Source organism: Schistocerca americana, chromosome 8, assembly GCF_021461395.2.
Source record: "Schistocerca americana isolate TAMUIC-IGC-003095 chromosome 8, iqSchAmer2.1, whole genome shotgun sequence".
NCBI lineage: Eukaryota > Metazoa > Arthropoda > Insecta > Orthoptera > Acrididae > Schistocerca > Schistocerca americana.
The window spans coordinates 351,994,865-352,019,801 of NC_060126.1; the positions used below are offsets into that span (position 1 = coordinate 351,994,865).

General features: G+C 40.8%; 1 protein-coding gene across 1 annotated transcript; it reads right to left on the reverse strand.

Moving 5' to 3' along the window:
- Positions 1-641: 641 nt before the first annotated feature.
- Positions 642-23,580, reverse strand: LOC124544675 (protein Red). Its single transcript, XM_047123298.1, has 2 exons — positions 22,022-23,580; positions 642-1,044 (listed from the first exon to the last, which is right to left on the reverse strand). Exons 1-2 carry the CDS (start codon positions 23,374-23,376, stop codon positions 846-848), a joined length of 1,554 nt encoding a protein of 517 aa, XP_046979254.1. The 5' UTR covers positions 23,377-23,580; the 3' UTR covers positions 642-845.
- Between the last annotated feature and the right edge of the window lie 1,357 nt (positions 23,581-24,937).

Below are 24,937 nucleotides of genomic sequence, written 5' to 3' on the forward strand. Positions count from 1 at the left end.
GTATTATGCACTTTACATCTTAGAATTACACTAGAAGTAAAATATACAAACTAACTAGAAGTAAAATAAACAAAGCACTCAGGAAATGAATTTTGCTAATTTATTGGAAAAACTTTAAGAAAAGCTCTGTAAAATTAAATTTTCTGGTCAGTTTCAATGTGTATTTGCACAAATTGTAAACTTTAATTACATGCCCCTAACACTTAATCATCAAGGAAACATTTAATAAATTATTATATTCTTCTTATGAATATTTGTTTGTTTATTTAGCATCTAGTTATACTCCTCTTAAGAACTTTCTTGTTATATATGCATAAATGAGAAGACAGTTATTTACTTCAGGATCAATTTGCAGGGGTATATTAGAGATTTGGGTTGTACCCTGAGATGACTGTAAGTGACATTACTTAAGACACTAAAAATAAAAAAAAGACCCTGAACTATACATATATTATTTAGAGATAAAAAGTCTAGTTTTACATAAAAAAATACCCAATTTGCGAAATTATGTATTCATTTCTAGCAAAATTATATTGTGTTCTGTAAGAGGCTACAAATGCATTCTCTCTCTCTCTCTCTCTCTCTCTCTCTCTCGCGCGCTCTCTCGCGCGCTCTCTCTCGCGCTCTCTCTCGCGCTCTCTCTCGCGCTCTCTCTCTCTCTCTCTCACACACACACACACACACACACACACACACACACACACACACAGAGTTAAATGAAAGAGAGACGATCAACTAGTAAGGAAAACAACAGCAATAAACAATTTTTATGCACAAAGGTACTGTAAGAGATACAGTTTATTGAATGACTGTTAGTCATAAGCAAATACAAAAGGCAGAAAAAATTAATATTTTGGCTTTTTAAAGTCTGGCTCTGGACCCACTGGTCCTGGTATTCTTCTTTTCTGTATAATGTTTTGGATCTTCTGCCATTCACGATCCAATTCTGCTTTCTCATTTTTCTCTTTGTGGTATTTTCGTGTCCGCCGCCCATCTGCCATCTTCACTCCATACTGGAAGGCTGCCTTGGGCAATGCCTCTTTGCTGTATCAGAAACAATAAGAATGTACTATTTTCTTAATACAATACAAACAAAAAGAAAAGGTTATTCCAGAAAATCACTATTCAGTGTACAGGATGGTTACACTCAAACTTTTACTACATGAGAGGCCTCCACAAAAAACAAGTGACCATAGGACAATGGAACTTTGTGGAAACATTTGTAAGGATCTATAGAAGATAAATGACAAATAAACCAACGAGAAAAAAAATTCTACACTAGAAGGTGACATTTGTTAACTGTGTACAATGTTTACGTTCCTGGTTACAAAAGTCACTGAATATGATGACCATCTGCATCCACGACAGCCTGGAACCACACTAGAGATTGCTATACTGCTGCCCAAAACATCTCAGGTGGGATGTTGGCCCTATGCTATGCTCATCTTTAACCTCCAATATCTATTAGTGTCCTGATGATAAAGCCTGTCCTACAGGTAACCTAACAGCCAGATGTCACATGGGTCCAAATCTGGTGATCTTGGTTGCCATGCAGTTTGGAACAATCAGCCAAATGATTTGGTTTTCTCCAAATGTGTTATATAGTAACAGAGTCGCATCATGAGCACTGTGAGGTGGTGCTCCATTGTGCATCAAAACTGCTCAGTCTGAAGCACCTCTCTCCCATAGAGCAGGGATCACATGTTGGCAAAGCACATCACAATAACGTGCTGTACATGCAGCATGTCCTCAGTCCTTGGGGTCCGAGGTCCTCCTACATCACCATTCCAGTACCGGCATCTAATGGCAAGTCACAACACAAACACTACTAGCAATGCACTTCCTGCAATGCACAGACTGAACATAAGTCCTATAAGATTGGGTACCCATTCAGTAAAAAGTTTTCTGTCTACACTAGTTCAGGTAGCACAAGTTTCACTGTTGGGTTGGTGCATAAGTTCATAGCATTGTTCCCTAAATTAAACAAACATGACAGATACACATAACAGAGACTTTATGTCATGAATAATATATTCTCCTTCACTATTTACAACAGTCTGCCAACGCTGTAGTAACTTTTCAATTCCGTGACTGTAAAAATCATGTGGTCTTGAGACAAAGAACTCGTTGAGTCAAGTTTGGACTGCATTTTCATCTGGAAAGTAGTTTATTGAAGTTGTCTGATAGAGAGATAGAGAGAGAGAGAGAGAGAGAGAGAGAGAGAGAGAGAGAGAGAGAGAGAGAAAAGGTGAAAATCTGAGGGCAGTGCGGAATGACTTCCCAACCCTAACTCCTGTATATTGTTTTTTGTCAGTCTAGCAGAACGCAGAATGCGTTATTGTGAAGTAGCGTTACTTCATACATTATTCCTGATTGCTGTTCTTGGACTGTGTCTGCAAGACGTCTCAGTTGTTGACAATAGATGTCAGCTGTGATGGTTACACCTCACGGAAGCAATTCGTAGTACACCACACCATCGCTGTTCCACTAGATGCATAATGTCATCTTCTGTGGATGCATGCAGGTCTTTGTAGGGGGAGTTGCTGCTTTGTTTGGGCTCAACCATTCCTTTCTTCTCTTTATGTTATCATAAAGACAAGATTTCTTGTCACCAGTAAGGATACAAGATAGGAATGATTGGTGTTGTTCATGAGCCAACTGTTGGCAAGTAAGCAGAGATGCACATATGGTTATCCTCTGATTTTTTATTTTTCTATTTTTATTTTGAGTTAGACCATGTGGTAGCCACAACTGATTCCTGAATCTTCACCACTGATGCAAATGTCACGCAATCGTGGAATGATCGCAGTTCATTACATTTGCCAGTTCTCGAGTACACTGACATGGATCATTGTGGATTAATATATTAAAACTATCTTCATTAAACCCCAAAGGCCTTCTTGAATGTGGAGAGTCACTAAAGCCAAAACGATCCTCCTTAAAATAAGAAAACCATTTTACTGCTATGCACTATCCAATGGCATTATTCACACACACGGAGCAAATGTTTCTAGCTGCCTCCACTGCTGTCACCCACATACTGAACTCAAACAAGAGACTATGTCAGAAATGTTCCAATTTCTTCACTTGGCACTTCATTTTCTAGAGTCCACAGCTCCAGTCACTATCTCCAAATGACAATACGTAAACTCAAATAGCAACAGTGAAGTACAAATAAAGAATGACAATTGATAAATAAACCCACAGCAACTGGAATACCAACATGCAAAACAAAAATGCTACAAACTTATACACCAAGCTAATATAGCCACCCTGTATAATGGTGCTCTATTTCAACACTTTGTATTACAGCAATAAAATCTTAGGGATGGGGCATTATGAAGCTTTAGCACGGATGTATAAAGGGAGTAGCCACTGCCCTGCAGAGGAAATCATCTTGACAACTGAGAGTTGTGATTTAAGAAGACCAGAAATGAACTTAGATCATGACAGGAAAACTGAACCCATCACCCCTGAGAAACATACTATCACAATACCACACTTTTCCTCACACAATAACTATTAACAAAAACTTAGTGCAATACAGACAGAATTGTAGGATATGGAAAACTAGGATATACAAATAGTTCATGTGATGGTGGAGAGGGGGAGGGGGGGGAGGACAAAATAGCTTCATTCTGCAAATAAACTGAAAGAAAGATGGTGAAAAAAATCATGAATTAAATATCACAGAATTCTTGGAATCTACTAAAGCTTTCATGGGAAGCAAAAAAAGGAATTGTTTAAGTTATTCATTTACAAGTTTATGTATTGTAATGGAGTGACAGTAATTGTCCAGGAAAAGGTCTTGAAGATAGATATAGGTGAAGACAGGAGAGTGGTGTAGGACAGGTGTCACAGAGTAAATAATGAAATGCAATTTGACAGATAAAAAATCTACTCACCACACAATGACAGGGCAACACACACAAAAAAATATTTTACTTATGCAAGCTTTCGGAGCCAGTGGCTTCTTCTTCTAGCTGAAGAGGAAGGAAGAGGGGTGAAGTGAAATAAAGTGGAAAGGTTTAGCAGAAATCACCCAGAACCCTGGGTCAGGGGACACTTATCTGATGGGATGAGATGGGGAAAAAAGTCTTTATAATCATGGCCTAACTCACAATTGGTGATGGAAAGATGACTGAGGTGAGCCTTTATCAGGAAATGCTTAGATAGCTACAAGGTATAAATTTTTATGGCCATTCATCATTGCAATTAATTTCTTTCAGTAATGAAGGTTTTTGTGTATTAAAATATTTAAATTTAACACAGTATTCCTAGGGGAAGAAAGAGGAACTGCTTGCAAAGCATGTGGGGGACTAGTCATTCCAGGACAGATTCCAGGACAGAACTGTTACAGAAATGGGAACAGATGCATTAATTGTCACCATCTTCAAAAGAGCACAAACATCTGATCGTAGTAACAATCATCGAAAAGTTCTACCCAACCACTTTACACCCCAAGTTGAAAAATGTTTATCTGATACACAGTGTGGTTTCAGACCTAACCGATGGATCATTTAGATGATCTTCCAACCTGCACCAATGCAAGAGAAGTGCAGGGAACAAAATCATTCACTGTATATCACCTTTTTACATATTGCCAGAGCCTACTATGTGAGGTAGTGCAGTGGTTAGTACATAGGACTCACATTCAGGAGGAAGGCAGTTCAATTTCTCATTTAGGTTTTCTGTGATTTATCTAAAATCATTCAAGGAAAACACGTGGTTGGTCCTTATCCAAAGAAGACAGATGACTTCCTATCACTACTTGTGCTCTGCCTCTAATGACCTCACAGTTGACGGGTCATAAACACACAATTCTCCTTCCATACATGTGAAAGCCTTTAATTCAGTACAGTGAGACACACTGATGTGGATCCTTGGATTAACTGGCTGCCCACAAAAATATGTTGAGGTTTTTCAACTGCAGTGCAACAACATGAAAGGGACTTCTCAGTAATTGACAGATGTAAAACAGGAGTGTCTATTCACCCCCACCCTAATCTCAATATATGTTTGTGCAACCATTCATACAGTCAAAGCAGAACTACTATTGTGTGTAGAAATAAGCACACAGGACTGGAACATTACTTAACCAACAACCATGACAAGGCTATTTTCAACTAGTGTGATCAAACTCCAACATACAGATAATGACATCATTTTGGCCAACTCATGAGATGAGCTACATGTCATTCTCAACACCTTTAATGAAGCTTAAAAGACAGCACCAGACAAGATCTTAACATATAAAGACCCAAAACCTCTAACAACCTATTTTTATTGCCCAAGCAACACCTCCTGCCATCACAATTAGAGGTATGTTTCTACACAGCGTACAGCATTTGCTTTACCTCAGCTGTCACATAGTCAACATGCAAAAACATGAATGTTAAATTTCAACAATGCCTCAAATGCACCAGCACAGCTACAAATGGATATCTGATGATTGCAACCTCAGCACTGGAACTAAGTTGTAAGAGCACCAGTCTATTGTAATCTTTATCCTAACTTACAGCTCTGAAATGTGGATCACATACAAGAGGCTTTTAATTCTCTTGGAGCAATATCATTTGCACTATATGAATTGAACATTGAAATACAATGGAAAGATAAACAAAATAACAATAGTGTCCTAAATGAAACAAGTGCTACTAGCACCAAGGTGACATAATGAAAACATTAAGTTCAACAATTATGGATAGGATAGATTGCTAACCACTGTCAAAATGAAACACTGAACTGCAGACGGGCACAATGAAAAGGCTGTTACATACTGAACTTTTGGCCAAAGCCTTCTTCAGAAAAGAAAGGAAAACATATGCACACATTCCCATGCGAAGGCACACCTCGAGTGCACATGATCACTAACTCTCGCCACTCTGGCCAGAATACAAGTGTTGCGTTGAACAAAGGCAGGAATCTGGAATGGGACAGGGAAGTGGGAGAAATAGCGTGGCACAGGCACTGACAGAGGTGACTGCTGTCTAGCGGGGCATGCAGGGACTAGAAGGAAGCAGGACAAAGCTGCCACATGCAGTGTTGGGAGGCTGTGGGGAAACAGGAGGGAGCAGCTGAGAAGGAGAGGAGCAAAGAGGGGAAGAGATTGGTGGGTGTGCTGGCAGACAACAGCCAACTACGATGGTGAGGGAATGTGGATTGGTAGGTGGTGACACGAGGATGTGGAAACTGTTGGGTGGAGGGTGTGGGGACAGTAGATCATTGTAGGTTACGAGCAGGATGATTTTGGGAGCAGAGAATATGTTGTAAAGACAACTACCATCTGCACAGTTCAAAAATGCTGCTGGTGGAGGGAAGGATCTGGATGGCCCAGGTTGTGAAGCAGCCATTGAAATCAAACATATTATGTTCAGCTACGTGTTGTGCCAATGGTGACTCACTTTGGTCTTGGCCAAGGTTTGGTGGTGGCTATTTATAAGTGTGGACAACTGGCTGGTAGTAATATACCAATGTAAAAGTTTTGCAGTGATAGCAGCTTAGCTGGTGTATCAAATGGGCACTTTCACAGGTGGCTCAGTCTCTGATGAGGTAGGATAAGCCCGTGACAGGACTGGAATAGAAAGTGCTGGGTGGGTGGACTGGGCATGTCTTGCACCTGGGTCTTCCAGAGGGATATGATTCTTGTGGGATGGGCTGGTATTGGGAGTGGCACAGGGATGGACTAGGATATTGTGGTGGTTGGGTGGACAACAGAACACCACTTAAGAAGGGGTGGGAAGGATCTTAGATACGATATCTCTCATTTCAGGGTGTGATAGTAGATAACAAAAGCCCTGACAAAGTATAAGGTCCAGTTGTTCCTGCCTGCGGTGGTACTGGGTGATGAAGGAGATGCTCCTTTGTAATCAGTTCTTGGGACTGATGAGAAGATTGGAGGGGCGTGGCAATACTGAAAGTAAATCAGATTGTGGACCAGGAGATGGTGCCTGCCTGTGAAGGCCTTTATGGGACCTTCAGTATATTGGTCAAGGAAATTCTTGTCACAGCAGATACACTGCCCCAGGTGGCCAGGCCGTATGGGACAGATTTTTTGGTGTGAGAAGGACAGCACCATCCAAATGCAGTTACTATTGTGATTTTAATGTTGATAGAGGTGTTGTCGGAGGTATCAGAGATGAGGAAGTCAACATCAAGGAAGGTGGCACATTGGGTTGAAGAGGATCAGGTGAAATGGATGGGAGAGGTGGTGTTGAGGTTGTGAAAAAATAAGGATACAATGTCTTGGCCCTGAATCCAGATCATGAAGATATCATCAATGATGTACCGCGAAATTGTTTTTATACCTTCTCTTCAAAGGAAAATTAGTTATATGTTAGGATACAATTAGGAACGTGTATGAGGAAGGAGGTAGTGGATTTGGAGACCGAAGGATGTTGGGGGAGGTAGTGATCAATAGTGGCAAGATCATAGGCATGAGGGATATTGCTGTATGTGGAAGTGGCAACAACAGTGACAAACAGTGATCCAGGAGGAAAGGAAAGGTTTCTATCTTTGATGTGGGAGGCTAGATTTTGGGTAATTGGTTGGTGGTGTTGGTCAATGAGGGGTGAAATTCTTTCAATGAGGGCACAACAACCAGATACAATGGGGTGACCACGATTGTTGGGTTTGTGGATTTTTGGGAGCATGCAGATAGTGGATATGTGGGGTGTCATAGAGGTAAGGAGGACAACAGATTCAGGTGAGAAGTTTTGGGAAAGACCTAATCCTTTAAGCATGGATTGGAAGTTATGTTGAACTCCTGGGATGGAAGCACTCTGGCAGAGCTTATAGGTGGAGAAGTGAGACAACTGGCAGAAACCTTCGGCCAGGTAGTCACTGTTATTCATAACAGCATTGGTGGAACCTTTGTCTGTATGTAGAATGATTAACCGAGGATCTATTTAGAGGCTGGTAGGGTTCTCCTTTGTTCAGCTGAAAGGCTGGTGTTCTTAGGAAGGGACTTTGGTCGGTTGGTTGGTTGCTTGGTTGATTTGGGGGAGAGGACCAACCATCGAGGTAATCAGTCTCATCGGATTAGGGAAGGGTGGGAAAGGAAGTCGGTCATGCCCTTTCAAATGAACCATCCTGGCATTTGCCTGAAGCAATTTAGGAAAATCATGGAAAACCTAAATCAGAATGGCTGGATGCGAGTTTAAACCATTGTCCTCTTGAATGTATGTCCATTGTAAAAGGACTGTGGGGAGGGTGGTCAGTTGGAAGGGGGGTTAGGATCATGGTTGGATGGCAGTATAAACTGGGAGAGTCAGGGTTCAATGTTGGGATTATGTTGGCTTTGGTTGGAGGGATTGGTGGCAAAGCAGTGTTTTGAATGCAGGGATCAGGAGGAGGAGAGTAGGTCTTTGACAAGTCCAACATTTTTAAAATTGGGTTTACGGCTGAGAGATGAGGCCTTTGGATAGGACTGAAACTTTTATGGGCTGAGGACTTTGGTGGAAAGGTTAACAACAGGGTTCCAGAATTGTCTTGGTCTTGGATTTAAAGGAGTGTTGGTAGGGAGATGTGGCAAGTTGAAAAGATCAGCTAGACTGGGTCTGGGTGCAATGATATCTTGACAAGTTGGAACACTGGATTGGATAATGGAGCAGGTTTATTAACTTATGGAAGTCATGTGTCGAATGCTCTTCCAGTTGCCAGAGAGCACGGGATTCAGTTTCATCAGGAAGAGCATTCCAGACACTGCCTCCATAAGTTATCCAATCTGCTGACATTCTACAGCTGCCTTGGGGCACCACTATTCAACCCCTATCCTACCCACAGTGTTCCTCCTCGCCACACCTCACAGCACACAGCTACTGCATAGTTTACTTTTTCAGCTAGCATTGTCTCCCAAATCTCACTACCAACACTCTATTAAATCCAGAGCCTAGACAATCCGGAACACTGTTGTTAACATTTACACCAAATTACTCACTCCCACAAAAGTTTCAGTCCTACCCAACGGCCCCACTTTCAGCCCTACACCCAAATTTAAAAATGCTGAACATATCGAAGACTTACTCTCCTTCTCCCAATCCCTGCGATGGAAACACTTCTTTGCCAACAATCCTGCCAACCAAGTCCCAATACTGAACCCTGGATCTCTCAGTTCATACCACAATCCAACCATGATTCTCCCTCCCTTTCACCCACCCACCTAACCAACCCATTCCTTTCCTGCAACCTGGGCTCACTATGCTTCTCCATGTCATTTCCTAAGAACATCAAAATTTCAGCAGAAGTAAGGACAGCTATACACAGCCTCAAAACAGATTGTCACCTAATCACCCTACCTACAGCCAAAGGTTTCACCTGGTGAAAGGCCTCTGCCAATTGTCTCACACCTCCACCAATGAACTCTGCCAAGTGATTCCATCCAATAAGTGCAACATAACTTCCAATACCTGCTCACAGCATTAGGTCCTTCCCAGAACTTTTTCCCTGAGTTCATTTCCCTCCTCACCCCTACGGCACCCCACACACTCACCTTCTACACGCTTCCCCAAAATCACCAATCCCAACAATCCTGAACACCAGATTGTTATTGTACCCTCACTGAAAGAATTTCAGTTCTCACTGACCAACACCTCCAACCAATTGCCCAAAACCCAGCCTCCTACATCAAAGATACCAACCCCTTCCTTCACCAACTTTCCATCATTCCTACCTCCTGGATCCCTACTCATCACAGTTCACACCACTTCCCTATACCCCAACATCCCTCATGCATATGATCTTGCCACTATTGATCACTAACTCTCCCAACATCCTTCACTCTCCAAACCCACTAACTCACATACTTTACAAACTTTATCCTAACATACAACTACTACTCCTTTGCATGGACAGTACACAAACAAATCTGCAGCACTGCAACGGGCACCCAATGGCACACCCTATGTCAACCTGTTCATGAGTCACCTACAGGAAACCTTCCCAGCCTGCCAAAACCCCAAACTCCTCCCTGTTGAGGTTCATTGAAGATATCTTCATGATATGAACTCAGAGCCGAGACATCTTATTCTGTATGCTAACGCACTCACCAGTCGTTTTCCCCTCTCTGCCTCTCTCCTTTTTTACACCGTGTTCTCTCCTCCCCCCCCCCCCCCCCCCCCCCAGCCAGCCTCCTCAAGGTGGTGCTGGCAGTCTTGTTCAAGTCCCTGCATGTTCTACTAGGCACTGATCTTCTCTCCCCCTACCAATACCCCACTGTCCCTCCACCTTTCCTGCCCCAGTCCAGATTGCTGATATTGTTCAACTCAACAGTTGCAGTCTGGCCAGAGTGGCTGGAGATAGTGGTCATGTGTCATGTGTGCATGACACACATGCGTGTGTGTGCGTGGGGGGAGGGGGGGCGTTTTCCTTTCTTTCTGAAAGAAGACTTTGGCCAAAATCTCAGTGTGTAGCAGATTTTCTGTTGCGCCTGTCTGAAACTTAAAGCGTCACCTATACAGTGAATAACGATCTATCCTTTCCATAATTGTTGATATTCCAACCTGGACTTCCCACTGTTTCAAACATCAACTTCGACAAACTGGTCAAGTGGTCCATAAGTAACACGTCATCTCCCTAAGCAAGTCCTGTACGTTCATCTCGTGGATGGACAATACACTCAGAGAGGAGAATGTAAAAGGTATAAGGATTCTCTGAAATAAAACAGCCATAAATCTTAATTAATATGGTAAACTGGGAGGCTATTGCGTTGATCTGACAAGCACAGCATTGATTTGGTTGTGAAGGACCATGATACTTCAAACAGGCACTTAGAATACATGAAGTGTACGAGTAAGTAATAGGCAAGTAAGAAACATTAGACCCTGGAATAAGCTACAGATGTTGCAAGTGTCTGCCAACATAGCGGTAGAGTTTATGGCTCCAGAATTTGTCCATACAGTCACCAGAGAACTCTCAATAAATGAGCTCCTGAGGTCCCAAAATAAGATATCATACTTGTTAGTCAGCAGTAGCCTATGATGATACGATAAAACAGGGGGGTCTGAAATAAATGATTAACTTTTGTAGTTGGGGATTCACAGTGGTGTACATTAAGATGTCTTTTACTGAAGGTGAAATCAATGGTAACAGAGCATACTTTTTTGTTCCAATTTTTTGTGTATGTGGCCTCAGCCTCGCTCAATGCAGATGCAGTCTGTAAGCTAAACACTGAGACTATGGGTGTAATAACAACATAAAAACATGGCACATATATTTTTTAAATTTCTGGCATGAGCTGAAGCACACAATTTTCACAGTACTCCTCTTGTAGATGACCAACCAGCTGCAATTGCAATAGCAGCTTTACTGATTACATAGATTTTAATCAAAGGGAGCCACAATATCTTTCAAAAAATGAAATAAATGACTACTTCTATGGCTGCAAATATTGTGACTGGAATAGTGTGTGCCAGTTTGCTAGTAAGTTACTTTGATTTTGTGTATTGGGGTTATGCATTTACGATAGGTATTATTAACACTATGTGTTTCTAATGGTCAGAAATTTAATAGTGTTTTTCTTTTTCCTCTCTCTCCCCCCCCCCCCCCCCTTCAATGGATATGATGGAAGTTCACACATCATTCATTGTCAGCTGCAATGAGGGATGACACGCTGTGCACAATCAAGTTTTTGCCGCTTTCTGGCTTGATTGCAGAACTCGTTCAATGCCATGTCTGTCATCAACATATGAATTTGACCAAAGTCCCTGCGTCTCACACTAGGGACCTTTATATGTGGCATTGTCACATGTGGTGATCCATACATGGGGACACCTCGCTCTAGACTTCTAGGTTGGCCATGTGAAATACTTTTTGGTTACTTACTATTTTTGTCGTCAGTCTTCCATTGATATCTGTGCACATGACACTGAAATAAGTGACCGCTGTGTTAGACTAGTTTCCATTTACTAGAAAAGCATGTTCTGAATTAATTAAGTATAGAGAGAAGATGACAGAGATGGCGGCGGTGGTGGTGGTAGTGGAAATCAAGACTCTCAGTTTGATGAAAGGAAGTTTGTGAGGGCTGGTTCTTGCGTAAGTTTGTGGATGGGGAGGGGGCGGGGGCTGTGTCAGAGGATCAGTTTTCAGATGTTTTTCCGGTGGCTGGGTTTTCAGATGCTTTTAGGTGGCTGACCATAGAAGTAAATGGGTATTAGTGGGTTTAACTGAAGATTACACTGAACAAGGTATAACTGTACTTTCAAATGTTTTATCATCATATAAGGATTTTGGTGAAAGGGGGGTATGATCATTTAGTTGTAAACACAGTATTCACTTTAAAGATTATAGTAATAGGGCATATCAATACAATAGAAGGATATTGTGGGGCTATTAAATCCACTATAGGAAGGGGGAGAATGCACTCTTCCACATTGTAGTCTCATTGGATGAGTACTGCTGGTGGAAGTGTGTCCTAAATAATTAGCATGTATTTTGTCATTTTCTGAGCAGATTAGGGAAAAGTGGATAGCCTGAGAGTTGTCAGTCGAATAGCTTATTTGTTGTTGGTGTAGTTTGTGTGGGGTGGAGTAAGTGTTGGGAGGGGGACATTGGGGAGTTAATCACAGTTGTTTTCTAAGGTTAGGTCTTTCTTTGTTTGCAAGGCATTAATGTTGTTAACTTTGTTAGCTGTATTTTGATTTGGGTATTGTATTGGCTGGGCTGGATTGATGTCTTCGGGGGGGGGGGGGGGGGGGGGGGGGTGTTATGGATAGTTTGGAGGATGTGTGTGTGTTGGCTCTGAGCACTATGGGACTTAACATCTGAGGTCATCAGTCCCTGATCATATATGTGTGTGTGTGTGTGTGTGTGTGTGTGTGTGTGTGTGTGTGTGTGTGTGTGAGAGAGAGAGAGAGAGAGAGAGAGAGAGAGAGAGAGAGAGAGAGAGAGAGAGAGAGAGAGAGAGAGAGAGAGATATGTGGTGCACGTGTGCCCGTTGGTTGGGGGTGGCTAACCTAATTTTGTGTGTCAGTACTTCTGGCTGGTAAGTAATTTTTTTCTTGTTTTATTTGCTTTTACTTGCATTGTGTAGAGTATGTTTGTTTAGGTTTATAGTTGCTTGTATATTTTGATTGGTGGCGTGAAATGTTCAGGTCTGCATTTTTGATTGTGGGTCTTTCAGTATTGAGGGAATCTTTCAAGCTATGTAGATAAAGTGCAAATTGTGATACCTGTTATTTGAGCTGTGTGCAGATTTTTTTTTAATTGTAGGCTTTGTTTGAGCTACACAGGTCCATTGAAATGTACACTTCGTACGGTTTTTATATTCATAGCACTGTGTTGAATGTTGATCATTTTTTGTGCTTGATTTTGTGGATAATATTTGTTTTGGGACAGTGCCATTATTGGCAATGTCATGTATTTAGCTCGACCCCACACTAAACCTTCCACTGCTACTTTCCACATTTGTCCAATTAATTTAATTTTATTGCTGGAGTTAAATATTTTGCATCATTTTTATCATTGTTTGCAGATGTATTTAGTGATGCCATTTTGTATGTGCTGGAAACAGAGGATGTCCGCCATCCTGATGATGCCATGGGTCAAAGCAGATGGATGGAATGAGAACTTCCAGTACTGCCCAAATTTGCACCAATTTCATACTTCTAGAGTCTGTTTTTAGCTCTGCAAAGCAATCTCATTCCTAGCTTACAGTGTTAACATTTAAAAACTTAAAGAAACTTTTGCAATAACATCGATTAGATATGCAAGTTAAATTTCTTTTCTTTAAAATGGATCCTTGGGACAAAACAGGTATGTAGAGATCTGATATTGAGGACGATAATGAGAAACATGGGGGTTTGCATTCTGATTACGGAGCATTATATCTGCCGTCATTAGCATTTCAACATCTGGGAAGAGACAAATCATTTACCTGCCAAAATATTTTATTCTGTAAAATTACAAGTAGACAGAATGGCTACCAAGCACTCATCTTCTATCATCACTGGACTGAAGAAGGCACAATACTTGCCAATGTACTATTTTGACTTACTCTCTCTGACACCAACACCTTCACCTTTGTCTTGCCTAGTCCTCATGATAAGGTCGCCACTCCTAGCCTGGGATCTGAGTGACCTGCCCCTGCTTCCCAAACCTATCCTTCTTTCTTTCCTGATGAAAGAACTGACAGTAAAGTTACAAGATAGGTAATAACTTTTTATTTTTTTGAAAGTGTCTATTGTCACTACTGAAATTTTAGTTGGTTGGTTAATTCAGAGAATGAGACCAAACAGCGAGGTCATCAGTTCCTGAAATTTTGGCTTCTGACAGGAAGTACTGGTCACCCATTCTGTCTCCTTGCAATATTACAGTTTTCTCAAGTGAAAACTCCTTTCAAGAGAAATAACTTACTTGTCAGACATGAGATAAGTATCCATAATCAAAATATATGTATCAGTTTCACAAAAATTATGATAATTTTAAAAGGTGACTCACTAACAATTGGTTACTCAGAATTGAGGGAACCAACTCGATTAGATCCCAATGTCCAATCTTTATATGCATGCTGTGCACCTCTAACTAGCCATAAGGATCTCTTCATAAGGAATACATATGGGTGGGATGCTCACCAAACTGGACAACAGGCAGCATGATAAATCAATCTATCCTCTGAAGTACATATACCACAGATGACACAAAGACAGACTGACAGTAGCAGGGGTTGGGCTGGCCGACATAGTTTGCAGCACCAGAATTTGTTGGCGGTAAGTGACTCCCCCCCCCCCCCCCCTCTCTCTCTCTCTCTCTCTCTCTCTCTCTCTCTCTCTCTCTCCCCCCCCCCCTCTCCCTCCCTCCCCCCCTCCTCGAGTTGTGATGTTTTATGTATTTATGGTGCATTGAAAGTGTTTTAATTTATGCAGGGACGTTTGATTTGTGGATTTTTGAGGTTGTGGTTTTGGTTTTATTTTTCATACTTGTAGGTGTTGGTTTTTTGGTGTCAATAGTTGTGGTTGACCTGTATAGGTCACCGGAAATGACCGATTCCCATTTTCGTAGTTGTAGGTGTTTTGGTATCATCATCTGTGGTTGACTTATCTTGTCAAGGGAAATGTACGATTCCAATTCTCATAGTTGTAGTTGTAGGTGTTGGTGTTTCGGTATCGTCACCTGTAACTGACCTATATAGTCAAGGGAAATGTCCGTTTCCTGCATATTTTTGTTGGTGTAGTGGAATGTTGTAATTTTTTTTCCTCTTTTTCTTTTTGTTCGTCGTTTTGTGTTTTAGGTTCGTGGTGTGTTTTTTTCTATTATATTTAGCTTGTTCTCTCCCTAAAACCCCCAGTTTCCCGCAGTTGTCCCATTAGTTTGATTGTACTTTTGGAGGGAGATGATATTGTCTTATTTATATGTATTTTTGTGCATTTCCGCCATACTGATGATGTCATGGGCCAAAGCAGATGGGTGGAATGACACTTCTGTAATCCCCAGCTTAGTTTAGTTTAGTTATGTCATGTTCCATAGATCATTTTCACGATTATTTTATTAATATGATGTGAAACAAGTCAGATTATCACACACACACAAATAGTGCTAATATTAATATTACTGAAATTTTTAGTTCTACACATGCAACTACATTTAGAGGTACATTATTATTATTTTACCAGTTCTGAAACAAACTCGTCCATGGAATAGAAGGAGTTGTCCAAAAGTAATGATTTTAAGTTAGGTTTAAAACTTGATCTGCTACCTGCCAGACACTTTATGTTGTTGGGCAAATGATCAAAGATTTTCGTTGCTGAATACTGTAATCATTTTTGAGCAACTGACAGTTTCAATAACGGTTAGGAAAGGTCATTTTTCCCTCTAGTGTTGTATGTATGAACATCACTGTTCTTCGCGAATTGAGATGGATTACTTATAACGAATTTCATTTCCAAATATACTCTGATGGTGAAGTTAAAATACCTACCTCCTTGAATGGGTGCCTACATGATGTCCTTGGGCGAACACCACTAATTATTCTCACTGTTCTCTTTTGTGCAATCAATACTTTATGTCTAAGTAGTGAGTTACCCCAGAAAACTATTCCATAATACATTACTGAGTGGAAATATGCAGAGTACGTTAGGAGGCTGTTCTGTTTATTACCAAGACTAGCGATTATACGAAGAGCGAAAGAAGCTGAACTTAACTGTTTGAGAAGCTCAGTAATATGCTTCTTCCAGTTGTAATCAATGTAATCACCCAAAAATTTGGAGAAATCTACCCTGTTAACTGAGCCCTGTTCATATTCTACATCAATTGTCTGTATGACTATTTGGTGTACAGAACTGGATATAGTGAGTTTTTTCAAAATCAAGGGAGAGTCCATTTTCTGAGAACCACTTAATAATCTTTGAAAGACATCCTTAACATCATCTTCAGCTGCTTTTTCTGGAATGGGATTTATATAACACTCATGTCATCTGCAAAAAGTACTAGTTCAGCTTGCTGAACATTAAGTGAGAGGTCATTCACATGAATAAGGAACAGCAGAGGACCAAAATTGAATCCTGTGTGACTCCCTTTGTGATAACTCCGTATTCGCTAGAATTTACCACCCTCCCAACATGATATGTATTATTCAGTACAACTTTTTGCTTTCTGTTCATTAAGTATGATTCAAACCAGATGTGTGTATAGCCTTGAATTCCATAAAACTTGAGTTTTTCAATTCCATAAAACATGAGTTTTTCTAGGAGTGTGAGATGATCCACACAGTCAAATGCCTTGGAAAGACCACAAAAATACCAACTGGTGATAATTTGTTATTTAGGGCTTGTACTATTTGATGGGTAAATGTGTAGATAGCATTCTCAGTCGAATAACCCTTCCGGAATCCAAACTGTGACATGCTGAGTAAATTATTTTCACTTAAATGTGAGACTATTCTTGAATACCTAACTTTTTCGAATATTTTAAAAAATGAAGTCAGCAATGAGACTGGTCTATAATTATTTAAGTCACTCTTGTCCCCTTTCTTATGAAGAGGTTTCACAATTGCATATTTCAATCTGTCTGGAAAAATTCCCTGTGCCAGCGAAGCATTACATATATCACTAAGGACTCCACTTATTAAATTAGAACACTTCAAAATTCTGTTAGAGACTCCATCAACACCACATGAGCTCTTGTTTTTCACTATATTTATAATTCCCTTAATTTCAATGGGGGATGTTGGTGCTATTTTTAAAGGCCTAAGTCCTGGGGAATGACATTTCTAACATATTTCTTTGTTTTTCCAACTGAACCCTTTAACCCTATTTTTGCCGCTACATTTAGAAAGCGATTGTTAATAATACTTGCAACTTGTGAATTATCACTCACAACATCATCATTTAGCTTTATTGCTATGATATGCTGTACACTGTCAGGCTGTCCCATCTCCAGTTTGACAATATTCCGTATAGTTTTAATTTTATTATTCGCATTATTAATTTCTGTCAGAACACATAAGCTTCTCGACTTCTTAATGAATTTCCTTATAATATTACAGTATCTTTTTTAGCAAGCAAGTAATGTTGGATCCTGAGTCATTTTGGCCTGTCCATATATTTCCCTCTTCCTCTTATACAATATCTTAATTTCCTTAGTAATTGATGGCTTACTTGACTGTAAAATCGCTTTTTTGGATAACATTTCAGGTGGAGTAAACTGAATTTGGCATTAGCATCATTTTCTGTGTATACTTCATCCCATTCTACCTCTTCTAGGCTGCTCTTAAAATTCTGTACCCTGTTCGCATCAATAAGCCTCCCTGCCTTGTATGAACCAGCCTGAAGCCTGTAAGGTGCTATGTGTTATTTCCACTAACTGTGCACCATGATCAGATGGCCCATTAACAATTGGGTATACATTAATTGTTTCAGCCAGAAGGAAATACGGAAGCACCCGATCCCGCCCGTCTGCTTTGACCCACGACGTCACAAATATGGCGGAAACGACCATAAACCACGATTCCAATATGCCGCATATAAAGTCGTTACGTACACATTATGAGGACGAAAATACATCGTAAAACACACACACACACACACACACACACACACACACACACACGTTCCACAAAAAGCCTAATGACACTAATGGGACAAGTGCTGGAAACAGGGTTTTTTTTTGGTGGGGACAAACTAAATACAAATGTGCGGATGGATATGGATGTGTGTGTGTGTGTGTGTGTGTGTGTGTGTGTGTGTGTGTGTGTGTGTGTGTGTGCGCGCGCGAGTGTATACCTGTCCTTTTTTCTCCCCTGAGGTAAGTCTTTCCGCTGCCGGGATTGGGATGACTCCTTACCCTCTCCCTTAAAACCCACATCCTTTCGTCTTTCCCTCTCCTTCCCTCTTTCCTGATGAGGCAACAGTTTGTTGCGAAAGCTTGAATTTCATGTGTATGTTTGTGTTTGTTTGTGTGTGTATCGACCTGCCAGCACTTTCGTTCGGTAAGTCACATCATCTGTGGTTTTAGATATATAAATATAAACAAACTTAGACACCCATCCCCATAAAAAACACGCAAAACAACGAAAAACACCGACATCACAAAACTCCCCAAATATCACTAAACACAATATCATCTGGAATCGGACACTTCTCTTGACCTATATAGCTCAACAGCAGCCCCCGATCTCATAAATTGGGATCGAACACTTCCCTTGACCTACATAGCTTAACAGCAGCTTCCGATCCCATAATTTAGGACCTAACACTTCCCTTGACCTATATGGCTCAAAAGGGTCGACAGAAGCGTCTGATCCCACGCGTTGGCTTTGACCCGTGACGTAAGGGTGTCGTCGCGTGTGACGTCATGACGGCACGGAGTTTGGTTTGCGAGTGTGGCATGTTTGTAGATGTCGTTGTGTTGTGGTTTGTTGTGCTCTCTGGTGGTATGTTCAGGGTCTTCGTTTGTGTGGTGTAATGGGCTCAGTTTGCTTTTGCTCATTATCCAGAGTTGTTCGAGTGTCGGCTGTGTTTGTAGTGGAATTCGTTTCAGTGAGTTAACGATTTTGTGTGAAGGTTAATTTAGTGTTGTTCGCTGTACATCGTGTGGTAATCTTAGTAAAATTAATAGGTTGTTGTTTTTGTTCAGGACTGGATATGACGGATAAAATTAACAGTGCGCAGGTCAAGGGAAGTGTTCGATCCCAATGTGTGGCTGTGTATGTTGATATTGGTATCGGGAGATGTTTTTGAGTTATATAGGCCAAGGGAAGTGTTTGATCCTAATTTATGGGATCGGGAGCTGCTGTTGAGCTATATAGGTCAAGGGAAGTGTCCGATTCCAGATGATATTGTGTTTAGTGGTATTTGGGGAGTTTTGTGATGATGGTTTTTTTCGTCGTTTTGCGTGGTTTTGTATGGGGGTGGGCGTCTAAATTTGTTTATATTTAGTTTGTCCCCACCCAAAAACACCCCATTTCCCATGCTTGTCCCGTTAGTGTCATTATGCTTTTTGTGGAAAGAGTGTGTGTTTATTTTTCGATCTCATAATGTGTATGTACCGACTTTATATGCGCCATATTGGAATCGTGGTTTATGGTCGTTTCCGCCATATTTGTGACGTCATGGGTCAAAGCAAATGGGCAGGATCGGACGCTTCCGTATTTCCGCTCAAAAACATCTCCCAATACCAACAATCAAAGCCACACATTGGGATCGAACACTTCCCTTGACCTGTTATCCTTACGACATCTCCACATACAGCTGTCCCTGGTCCGAGACGCCGGAACTTTAAGTAAGCCTCATTTCTTCATGACATACTGAACACTTCACGACTTCATCCAAAAATCCGAATAGTTGAAGAAATTTTATTAGAGACAACACACTGTCCCCCATCATAGCCGACAACCGAAAACTGTTGACCCTGTCAGTCATATCCATACCTACCAAAGACATAAAAAAAGCAATTTACCAAAATTCACACACGACGCCACACTCGCAAACTAAACCAAAAACATCACCTAACACACCACCAGAGGGCACCACCGATTGCATGAAAACGACACCTACAAACGCGCCACTCTCACAAATTAAATTCTGCGCCATCGTGACGTCACACACCACAACAGCATTACGTCACGAGTCAAAGCCGACGGGTGGGATCAGACGCTTCTGTCTATGAAAATGTTATCAATAAGTGATCTACTATCCTGCTACACACGAGTTGGAAAATTTACAACAGATACTAGATTGAAACAACCAAACAAAGATTCTAGCTCATTTTTCCTATCCGTATCTTTTAAGAAATTTACATTAAAATCACCACAAACCACTAACTGCTTCTTTTTGTGTGGCAGGTGGCTCAGTAATGCCTCTAGCTTTTTCTTGAATAGCTGAAGGTACCTTGAGGGTATCTGTAGATTGTTACAATTACTACAGAAGTATATTGCAGTAGCAACTCACATGCACATGCATCAAGGATCTGATCTACACAAAAACTATTTGTTTCAATATTTTTGACTTCGTGTCCAGTTTTTATATAAGTAGCAACTCGTCCTTTTTCTATGTAGACTTTACATGAATAAGATGCTAATCTGTAAACCCTTAAATTTAACTTCTCCAACCCTGCAGTTACATGGTGTTCAGAGAGACACACAACTTCTATACCTTCAGAATTTACCCCATTTTCTAGGCATACAAGAAGCTCATCTATCTTATTTTTCAATCCTTTGATGTTCTGGTGAAACACATAAATTTTATTTCTATGGATACTGCTACAGACATTATGGCAATGTTCTGTTTCAATCTCTTTCAATACTCTCTGTCCGTAACCTGACTTTTTTAACCTAAAAAATGTGTCCCTCTTACTCCAGTAATCACAGGTATTTTGTCTTGTGTGCCCCCCTCACATTTTCTGCAACAAGATCAACTAATCTATCCTTCCCGCTTCTATTCAGATGCAAGCCATAACTAGAGTAACCCCACCTCCCTATTGGATCAACAGGCACAGCACAGATATGAGATATAGTTTCTGCCAACAGTAATCCCCCCAGCACTCTGTTAACATGGTTGACAGCCGTATTAAGCCAGGGCTGGTCATGGCACTGCAAAACATCCACAAACCCCACAGGAGTGTGAGCTTTTGCTGCTCCTATTACACCCAGGTTACAGCTAATAATGTAGTTCGAATTGCTAGCCAGGCTGTTTCCTGTACCTCCTAATATAAGAACAAGGTCCTAACCATCAAAATCTTTGCACAAGGCCCCTAGGTTTTCTATAACCTGGCTAAGCTTAGCAGTAGGTTTCACACTGCTTGTGACATGGTACTCGACTCCTAGCCTATCCTGTAGCAATTGGCCTACACCTCTCCCACGACTGCTACCTAACAGCGGGACTCTTTTCTTTCTGTTTGACTTTAGTCCCAACCTAGCATTACATTTCTTACTAAGAGTCTGCTGCACCCTACTTTGCTCAAAAACTGTTTGAGGCTCTTCTGCTTCAGGTAGCAGATCAAACTGATTGCTCACTGGCATCTGTAAAGTGATTTATGAAGTTTTCTCCTTCTGACTACAACTTGTTACCTGTTCCCAGCTATCATTGTCTCTTTCCATCTTCAACCTGTCTAATTCGAAGTACGCCATTTCTAGTTCAGCCCGAAGGGCACAAATCAGCTCAGTACATGAGGAAGACTGATGATGATAAGGTATATCTATCTAAACTTCACTCAGTGAGTATCGGAACTAATTCACCGTTAAGATTTAACAGTACGCCTAAAAATGAGATAATAAATTTCAATTAAATTATGAATGTCACTCTAAACATCATTTCCAAGTAAGCTAAAACAAATATTGCATAAGCCACGACTAAAGAATAAAAGCTAAAGGTTATACTTAGCTCGAAAGAAACACACTAAACATATAGAAGACTGCACACAATGTAACAAAATGTGACACTTCAATCATAGGGAAATGTCATAATTTCTGGATTTGTCAAAACAATTTTTAATTCCTGAATCAGTCACATTTATATTTTTATATTACAACAACACAATATAAAAATAGAAATTTGATTGCACCAGGAAATAACAATTGCTTAATACTTCATACCTGTTCATATAATCAGAATATTCTTCTTGTGTATCAAAATCCCATCGTCCAATTGGACCCTTTTTATTGCCGAGATCCATTTTAGTATAATCAACTTCATCATCTGAATCATCAATAGCATCCTGCATCTCTTCAAGTCCGGGGTAGCATTCTGCATAGCCCTCCGGCTCAGCTGCCAAACGAGTAAGCAATTGCTGGGCACGACTAGGTTCTTGTCGTCTTGCTTGAGGGGCAGGAGCTGTAGCTGCTTGTGGTGGAGGCGGTTCAGGCTCTCGGTGTTCTTCAACTGTTGGGCGATCATCTAGCACATCATCACCATCTCCTTCGCCAGGCTTCTCAAAGTATGGGCCAGATCGGACTGTCCTTCCATCTTGGCGACGCCCAGTTGGAATATAGTCTCCAATTTCTCCATATATACTGTCGTCCTGTGGCTGTGCTAGTTTCTTTCCAGCAGCTGCAGCGCCTTTCTTCTTTCCTTTCCTTCCATGTCGACCACCAGCGCGCAGATATGACAATATTTGAGCCAACTTATTGATGACAATGTCATTTGTGGTAAGTGTGGCAGTTGATTCAAGAGCAGGAACGTCCTGTCGACTACGTATCAAAGTAGTTGGGATATCACTTTCAGCTAATTCGTCTTCCAAGTCTACAACATATGCCATGCGCCCAGGTACAAATAGCTCATTGCGTTCAGCTGGTCTCATCTTAAAAACAGCTCTGTATATATTCCGACCAAGCCTCGTCTTGAACTGCATCTCTTCTTCCTCGTCTTTGCGTTCTTTTTTTGTTTTTACAAGCTTCTCCATTTCTTCCTCTTGTTCTTGTTCTTTCGCTTGGATCTCAGAACGAACCTTTTGAAGAAGAGCATAATCCAAGCCTTTCACAAGATGGGTATGTTCCATATCACCTCCCAAGAATTTGGATTCCTGAATCATCTGCCTTCGTCGTTCTGCAGCATCCATTCCAGATTTAAGATCAGGAGCAACAGCTCTATACCCACTAGCTGTTGAAAGTGGGTCTTCTGCCTGATAATCTGGATTGGCACCATCACGCCTTTCGCCCGCCCTGTCTCTGTACTTTTTCGCCAGTTCGGCCATTTTATCATCTTCTTGCTTTTTGAGCTTTGCGTAAAAGCTTTTCTTTTTACGCCGTCTCTCCGCTCTATCTTCACCTTCAGCATCTGGAGTTGGTGGTACAGCATCCCTTGATGGAGCAGTAGGCAGTGACGATGGAACAGACGACCTTGGTGTCATGAGAAGTTTCCTAAAATCTTCATTCGTTAGCCTTTGAGATCTATCAGGTGGAATCTGCGCCTCCTCCTCAGTTTTTATCGAGCCGTACTCGTTTTCTGGCATCTTGATTTTTTGCAATTTATCACACGAAATTGACTTTCACTATTAATCTGCGGAACACGAAGGTGTCTTTCAATCTCTAAACGATAAAAAGCACACGTTCAAAAAATTAAGTTTCTAAAGGTATGTTAATGAAACATATTTCTTACGAACAAGTACACCCAGAATCATCTGATGTAAATTACGACTAACAACACAGCAGCGATGCTTAAGTACGCAAAGATATATCAAGCAATTTCCTCGGTCATATCTATGGTCGAAAAACAATTTAGAATCTTTAAGCTCCTTGGAAATGGTATGACATCGCTGATCTCAAACATTCGGGTTGGTTGTACGATCTCTGGTTAGTAGCCGGTTAAGCTCTATTCTAGGAATAGCGAGAGAAACGCGTTGTGCGAATCCGGAATAACTCTTCACTAGAGAATAAACTCAGGATTACCTAACCGACGATTTCTAGCCGTTTAGGGTCAGTTGTACAATCTCCGGTTAAAGCCTGGGATAGCTAACTGAGAAATAAGCTATCCATGAAGAAACTTAGAGTTTGTACGACATCATTTTATTCGCCGGTTAGTTATTTGCTGAATAGAGTTCACGTTCAATTAAGCTGACAACAACTGAAGAGCACACTCGATATTTTCGCGTACATTATTTCATATTTAAATAATCGGTGCCTGCAAAAATAGCATTTCTGTTGTGAACGATAATCGTTCCAGATCGCAAAATTATTCGTTTGAGGATACTTTGAGACTGGTAGATACTGTACACGAGTTCAAGAGTATAGAAGAAAAAACACGAAAACTTCTGCGATCACATTTAATGAATACATTAATGCAAAACATTTAAGGTTGCAGTGTACTTGCATGTATAACGGTGTAACGATCTATCATAAAATTAGTTAAAGGATCAGGGTTGTTCGACCAGATCATTCTAGATTTCCGAATGAAGTATGGGAAAACTATGCAACAGTTTCCATCCGTAAGTAACTTCACACAGATCGACAGAGGACTACAACATTTGCACGATTTTTTTTTCCTGAGAAAGAAACTCGTAAATATTATGTCTAGGTAAGGTAGCACAGACTACAAGTCAGTGGCGCCCCATACGTGGAACGTAATTTCCAAGTTGTGTACAATGAAATATGGGACATAATATAAAATCAACTGTAAAATACAGTCTGCTTGGTGAAACAGTTGGTCTATTCAGCCTCTAACAAACTGACAACATAGACATAATTGAAATTGATTTGAATGACAATCCTGAGAGGTATTACTGGCTAGCTTACTATTTTAACCGGGGAATAAATTTTTAAGTTCGCAGAAATAATGACAGATGCGGACAGCGGTGACGAGATTTTGGTTGAACTGTTCATGAGAATAAGAAAGACAAAGGAGAAGGACGAGAGATAACATAGATACAGAATTTATATCCCGATTTCGCCATACTTCGTCTTTTCAATCTTGTATCTGAGACACTGGCGCATATGAAGGACCAGTGAGACTATTTCTCTGTTTTGTTAAATAATAGTGTTTTTTGTATTAATATGCATTTGATTTCAGTAGGTCGT